The sequence below is a fragment of the Carlito syrichta genome, unplaced genomic scaffold (assembly GCF_000164805.1).
Source record: "Carlito syrichta isolate Samal-C Ts95f unplaced genomic scaffold, Tarsius_syrichta-2.0.1 Scaffold304031, whole genome shotgun sequence".
NCBI lineage: Eukaryota > Metazoa > Chordata > Mammalia > Primates > Tarsiidae > Carlito > Carlito syrichta.
Genome location: NW_007248127.1, coordinates 841,727 through 849,359, shown reverse-complemented (window position 1 = coordinate 849,359; position 7,633 = coordinate 841,727). Strand labels below are relative to the sequence as shown.

The 7,633-nt window shown below is 33.3% G+C and overlaps 1 protein-coding gene across 1 annotated transcript in view; it reads right to left on the bottom strand.

Annotated features, from left to right (window-relative positions):
• Positions 1-7,633, bottom strand: part of ARHGEF12 (Rho guanine nucleotide exchange factor 12) — a 142,595-nt gene that overhangs the window by 50,683 nt on the left and 84,279 nt on the right. The window contains exons 5-6 of the mRNA XM_008059428.2: positions 3,009-3,107; positions 2,304-2,353 (exon numbers count right to left, since the gene is read on the bottom strand). Coding sequence (XP_008057619.2) covers positions 2,304-2,353; positions 3,009-3,107 — 149 coding nt within the window. The remainder of the gene's footprint in view (positions 1-2,303; positions 2,354-3,008; positions 3,108-7,633) is intronic.

The following is a 7,633-nucleotide window of genomic DNA, read 5'->3' as shown; positions in this document are numbered from 1 at the left end:
TTAACTGTACCCCACAAAACCATAATAAAAAATACTGATTAATGAAAAAAAAAAAACAAATAGAAAATCTCTTTGTTTTTAATTATCATCAATTTGCCAAAGTTATAATAAATTTTAAAATAAATTATAATCAGTATTTCTACAATAATACTCAATTTACCTTTAGTTTTTCAACCACGACTTAAACTTTATAAAGAAAATTAATTTTCAGACAGGCTAAATGTAGAATCCAAATTCTCCACTACCCAAAAAATTAATGTAAAAAATATCAAACATGGATATAATATTAGTTTTATTTTGGGGGAAACCCCTTCGGGTTCTCTCCTACTGTGGGAACTTTTCTGTTCTCCCAATAAATCCTGCTTTCTCACTTAAAAAAAATTATTTTTTATTTGATGTCAGTAATACTAATGTAAAGCTCAAATATATCAGTGTGTTAAAAAGAAGTAAAAGTTTACGTATCATGCCTCATGATATAATCACTGTTAACTAGGATGTTTACAAATGTTACAAACATACATATTAAAGTTGCCTTTTATCCTGCAACAACAATTTTTTTCACTGTACTGTAAATATCTTTCAATATAGGTACACATAGACCTAATCCATTCTTTTTAGAAGATGTAGATTACACATAACTTATTTTTCTAGCCCTAAGTTTACAAAGTTATGTAAAACCCAAAATAAATTTCCCTGTACATATATCATTTCACATTTGTATACTTATTTCCTTTGGTAAGTTCCTCAAAGCAAAATTGTTGGTCAAAGATTATATACTATCTTAAATGCTTTTGATACATATTCATAGGTTTCCATCCAAACTGATTTTAACAAATTTATATTCACAACAAACTTAGGAGACTAACTCTTTTATCATACCCAAACCATTACTAATCCTTAAATTTTCTGACAACCAAATATATTTTTTACTTATCATTTTAATTTCTACTTTTTGGCTGTTAGTGAGATTGGGCATATCTCCATTAATGTTATTTGTTTCAATTACTTTGGGGAGTTGCCTGATAAAATTATTTACTCATTTTTCTACTAGAATATTTGTTTTCTTAGTAATTTTAAAGTGTTCTTTACAATTAAGCATATCATGTTCTGTGATACATTTCAAATATTTCTTCCAAATTATTGTCTGTAAAATATGTTCACAGTTACTTTTTCTTATATAATAATTTGATTTTAAGTAATCATATTAGTCAATTGTTTCAAGAGTAGTTACTGACTAATTCATTCTTTCTCCACTGATCTGAACTCATGGCCTATTTCTATACTCTACTATGTTCCACTGGTAGGTCTATGTTTAGACTAGAGTCACATATTTTAAATGAAGCCATACCATCTCTTTTCATACATACCCATAGTTATAACAAACTTTTCTTTTAGTTATTCTTATACCTTTGTAAAGTTCACTTGGAAGAATAATCAAATTGACATCCACCATCACAATTCTATTCATATACAGGTTGAGTATTCCAAATTCAAAATGCTTGGGACCAGAAGTGTTTTGGATTTTTTTGAATTTTGGAATATTTACGTATACCTAATGAGACATCTTGGAGATGTGACCTAGGTTTTAACATGAAATTCATTTATGTTTCAAACACACCTTATATATATAGCCTGAATATAGTTTTATTCACTATTTTAAATAATTTTGTACATGAAACAAAGTTTTGATTTGTTTAAGAGACAGGGTCTCACTATTTTGCACAGGCTGAAATGCAGTGGTTATTTACAGGTACAGTCATTGTGCACTACAGTCTCAACTCCTGTGCACTACAGTCTCAACTCCTGCGCTCAAGCAATCCTTCCTCCTCAGCCTTTCGAGTAGATGAGAGTACAGGCTCGTGCCACCGCACCTGGCTAAACAAAGTTTTGACTGTGTTTTGACTGTGACCCATCACATGAGGTCAGGTGTGAAATTTTCCACGTAATTTCCACGTAAACTCAAAAAGTTTCAGGTTTTGGAGCATTTAGGATTTCAGATTAGAAATGCTCAACCTATACTGTGATGAGAATTTCTTGTTAACAGATTCATTTGGAGAAAAATGATCTTTACAACAGTGAGATATTCCCCTACCCAAGAACATATATTACTCCATTTTTTCAAACCTCTTCAGTAAAGGATAATAATAATTTTAAAACAAGTAAAACAAATTTTTATAGTCAACAGATCTATCATATGTAATATGGGGCTTTTTATAAAAATCCAAGTGAAAAAAAATCAGAATACAGCCAATATATATTGTTTTTTAATTCCACCATTAATTCCATAATAGTCTTTGCCTTACCTTGATGATTCGATCACCTGTCTGTACTCCAGCCCGCATGGCTGCTCCATCTGTACGAGAAATTAACTACTTAAAATGTGATTCATTTGCATTTACTGACAAAGAGTCACTGTAACAAAGTGGTTAAAAATATGGGCTGTAAAGTCAGACAGACTTCAAGTTCAAACTTGCCTCTGTCATTTACTAGTTGTGTGACCTTGTACTGATTTTATGTTTTTTTACTTTAAGCCTCAATATCATCTACAAAATAGGGATACAAAATTATCTACCTCAAATTATAGCACGTAACATATAAGAAGTATTCAGTATATGATAATATCAGAAAATATTGTTGTTTTGGGAAAATAACTGATATTCTTGAGCCTATAACCATCTCTTTAATCTGTCTCTACCAAAATATCACTGGTGCCATGAAAACTTGAAATTCTAGAAGCTCTTCAGGTGTTGACACATTAAGTATCATAATCAAGGAGTCACATGATTTCTAAAACTATGTAAGAACTATTTTCCTTCTATAAAATATAAAAAATATCAGCTAGGGTAAATTCATTCCTATGACCATGACACTACAAATTAAGCATTAATAGTCCATATGACCTGCAATCTATGTAATTATTCTATTCCGGACAATAAACATTACTTATTTAAGTTTTTCTATTCTTGCTGTTTGCTCCCAAGTGACAAAACTATTTTAAAATGCCTTGCCTTCTTTGACAGACTGTACGAAGACTGGATTGTCTCCACTGACCGTCAGCCCAAATCCATTGTCATCTTTCTGGATGATTACACAACGCTGAACAAGACCTGCACAAGAACCACAGGGTAAAGAGAGAAAGAAGAGAAAACAGAGAAGGAAAAAGAAAATAATTATATATTAATAATGAACTGTGTTCTACTTGGAGAAACACAAGGTAGCACATGAATCCCACATATAAAATAAGAACACAAACCCCCATAAACAAAATTAACATTCGAACATCATGGAGAGTCACATATATTGGGTGCTCACTGGAGAGGAAGAACAGAATTGCTCCAATATTAAAAACAGCTAAGTCAAACTGGAAAAGATGAAGTATTAGAGATGAGACAGAAGAAAAGTTCATTCACAGAAGAACAGTTCATCTATGCTAGTTATCTGTAATATAAAATCCTCCCTGGCTACCCTGCATTTTTGGTGCCCTAATTGGTGTTTAACCCAAGAAAATGAACCACTTTAGAACATTAGGCAAGGAGCATCCCAAGGAAAATTCTAGAGAAATCCAATCTTATTCTCAAGAAAACATACTCAGGCAAACAGACTACAGAAAGAAAGAAGGTGCTTACAGAATACCTGCAGCTATTACCCTGAGAAGGAAAGAGAAAGGAAAGAATTCAGGGGGAAGAAAAAACATGGCTCACAGAAAAAAGAAAAAGTGAGAAAGCACCTGTGAGCTCAACCAATTATTTAACCTCTTTCATATACTCACCTGACTCCTACAGGAGAACTTTTCTGTCTGGTTAAACAGCAAATGAAAATTGCCAAGGCAAGATGAGAGAAAGGGGAACCAAACCAAAGGAATAGGAATTTCCTGGAGTAAAACCCTGATAAGTACCCAGGGCTGTTTTATCATAGATCAGATCTGAAGATCCTAAACTTTGTGTTAGCCAGAGTCTTAATATATACTTCCAGCTTTGCAGAATCTAAGCATTTCAGCAAAGTCAACATGCAAAATAACATGAAGACAATAGATGACTGAAAAATAAAAACTTTTTCTAAATAAATTTTTTATACAAAGAGCAACAACTTTAAATACCATTGTGTACAACCCAACGGATGTGTTAAAGAAAATACATTAATAAAAAATATATGTATATATGCTGTGTGTATATGTATATATGCTGTGTGTGTGTATTACTATAGATGAAAGACTGAAATAACTAGATCCTCATATAGAAAATGTAGACTTTGAACCTTGAACCATACCCTATGCAAAAATTCAATTAAAGTAAATCATAGGTCTAAACAAAAAGCTAAAATGTTTCAGAAGAAAACATAGGAAAAAAAATCCTCAAGAACTTAGGGTGGGAACAGATCTCTGTAAACCATAAAGAAAAAGACAAGTAAGTTAGATGCAAAATTTAAAACATCTGCTCTTATGAAGACACTGATAAGAAAATGAAAAGGAAAGTTACAGAGAGAAATATTCACAAAACAAATATCTGATAAAGGACCTGTATCCAGATTATATGTTTTTAATAACCTTATAGTGTAATAATGGAATCAAATTTTAAAGGGGACAAATGACATAAACAAACCTATCATAAAGAAACACCAATGGCCAACAAGCACATGCAAAAATGCCTAACATGTGCAATCATCAGGACAATGCAAATAGAAACCACAATGTGATACCACCATACACCAACCAGAATGGCTAAAAACACTAATCATAGCAGTGCTGGAAAGGAGGTGGAGTAACTGGAACTCTCATAACATTGCTGGTGGGAGTATACAAATGTTTTGGAAAGTCATTTGAAAACTTCTTATGAAGGTAAATATACATTTACATATATCCCAGGAATTTTACTCCAAAGAGAAATAAAAATTCATGTCCATACAATGAATGTTACACAAATGTTCACAGCAGTTTTGTTTATAGAAGAACCAGAAACAACTCAAATGTCCATCAACAGATGAATGGATAAACAAATTGTGATATATCCATATAATGAAATACTACCTGGGGAAAAAGGAAAAAAAAAAGGACTACTGATACATACAACAAACATGGATGACTCATAAAAACATCATACTAACCAAAAGTAGCCAGTACAAAAGAGAGTAAACACTGTATGATTCCAACATAGAAAAGGAAAAAGTACAATATAGCTACAGAAAGCAGAATAGTGACTGCCTAGAGATAGAGCGAGGAAGAGAGGTGGGAATGACTGCAAAGTGAAATGAAGGAAATTTCTGGGATGATGGAAATGTTCTATTTCGTAATTAAGGTAATGGTTATATGAATACATATATTCATTTTTCAAAACCATCAAACTATGCTTAAAATGGTATACTATGTAAATCTTATCTCAATAAAGTTGACTTTCAACATTAAAAAATGCGTTCCCCTTCATGACCAGAGATTACTAAAGACTAAACAGTATTGGAGCTCACAAATTCACCACTCTCACAAAATAGTAAATTGTTAATAAGAGCAGGCTAGAGATAGCTCATTAGAATTCAATATTTTTTGTCTGTTCAATGTTGCTGCCTTCAAGTAATTAAGAAAGCTATAAAATAGGACAGGTATGAACACATAAATCAAGTTCAAAAGCATTCTTCATAAATTTCATAATAAGATAAATAGAATCAGAGAGTCTCAAAATCTAAGAAGCAGCATTTATGAAATCTTTTAAAATTCATTCACTAGCCGGGCTCGGTGGCTCAGCCTGTAATCCCGCGCCTTTGGGAGGCTGAGGTGAGTGGATTGCCTGAGCCCACAGGTTCGAGACCCGCCTAGGCAGGGCGAGACCTCATCTGTACAATAAATCAAAAAATCAGCCGGGCGTGGTAGCACATGCCTGTAATTCCAGCTACTTGGAAGGCTGAGGCGGAAGGATCGCCTGAGCCCAGCAGGTGGAGGCTGCGGTGGCCGGGAGTGGCCACGGCACTCCAGTCTAGGCAACAGAGTGAGACTTGAACTCAAAAAACAAACAAACAAAAAATCCATGATCACTTTTGGAAACATAAATGCCTTCTCACCTCCTTTACAATTATTTGAAATTTCAAACTAAATGAGACATTGTGACAATAAAAATAAAGGCAATTATAACATTAAATGTATTTTCTCAAACTATATTCATGCTTCCCAGTTCTTCAAACCCACCTCACAAAAGCTGAAAATTAATGAATTAAAGCTTTCTACTATTGGTGATTGCTGTGCTACTGGGCTTCACAAGCAGACTTTTTTTTTCAGGTGTCTATAGAGAAGAGAATGCCTATAAAAGATGAGGGAAACAGATAGTTGTAGTTAAAGAGTTTGCTGTGCTTGCATACTTCACTTGAATATATGATAATGTATATAAGGTGTTTAGCTTGACGCCTGACAAATATTAAGGATTCATAAATGTTAAGTAATATTTTATTATGATTGGGGGAGGTTGCCTTCGAATTCTCAACTTTCCATGTCACCATTAATCAATTATAAGTACTTTTATGTTAATAAACTCCTATTATTAGGGCAAATGATCCTTAAAAGGACCAACCCCCACGTACATTTAAGTTTTGCTTTATTTTCAGAGACAAGAAAATTAGTTTTCAATGGGGAAGTAAGAGTGAAGGGACATTTTAAAGAGCAGAACTTCTTGTGGGAAGTCCTTAAGAAATGAATCATGTCCTCCTCCTTATAAGCTCTTCCTAAATATCCACACTGGGGGTAGGTGCCCCTCTTATAGACTCCTACTGTACCCTTTGTTTACTCCTATTGTGTCATTATCACTCACTCACGGTGATTTGTATTTGTTTTTATTCACTCATTAGATTTTCTGTCACAAGTGTCCAGGGTCTTTATCTTGATTTCAATCTTATCTTAGAGCCTTGAATGCATTCTGGCACAGAAGGAAATTTATAAAAATTGCTAATGAATTAATGAAACCTAAAAAAGTAGAGGAGTCTAGAGATGGAAGTTCAGAAAGGGAGGCGATCAGAGAGAAAAAAAAAATCATTATACACAGTTAATTTTATAAATATGCCTAGGGTCCTAACAGATTGCTAAGTGTTTAGAAAATGTTAGTAATAATTCAGAATATGGCAAACCTGTCTTCTCTAATTCGTAAGTTTCAGCATGATAACCTTCCTTTTTAATTCTACATCAAAAGAAGATGAGAGAAAAAGGATAAAGTAGAAAAGTAAAAAGAGCTATGCACACATCCTATTCATTTTTTTTCTTCCCAAATCCACTACATTACCCACGTTTATTATTTCACATTTACCTCTAGCCTGAGACTCTGATGTACTTGAACATGTAAGAATTAATAGACTGATATAAAAAGAAAACAAAACTTACATGTACAGTCAATACAGAATCTATAAAATTCAAATTAATAATGCTATCCTGTCCTGTTAATCTGTGTTGTCTACATAAAGTTAAATTTGTGGTAATAATTAACTGAAAGCTAAACCATCCTACCATTCAAAAATCAGAAATCCAGTCTCTCAAAAGTTCAAATCTATTATATTCCTTCTCATTGAAAATCAAATGAAGCCAGGCTCAGTGGCTCAGCCTGTAATCCCGTGCCTTTGGGAGGCTGAGGTGAGTGGATTTCCTGAGCCCACAGGTTCGAGACCCGCG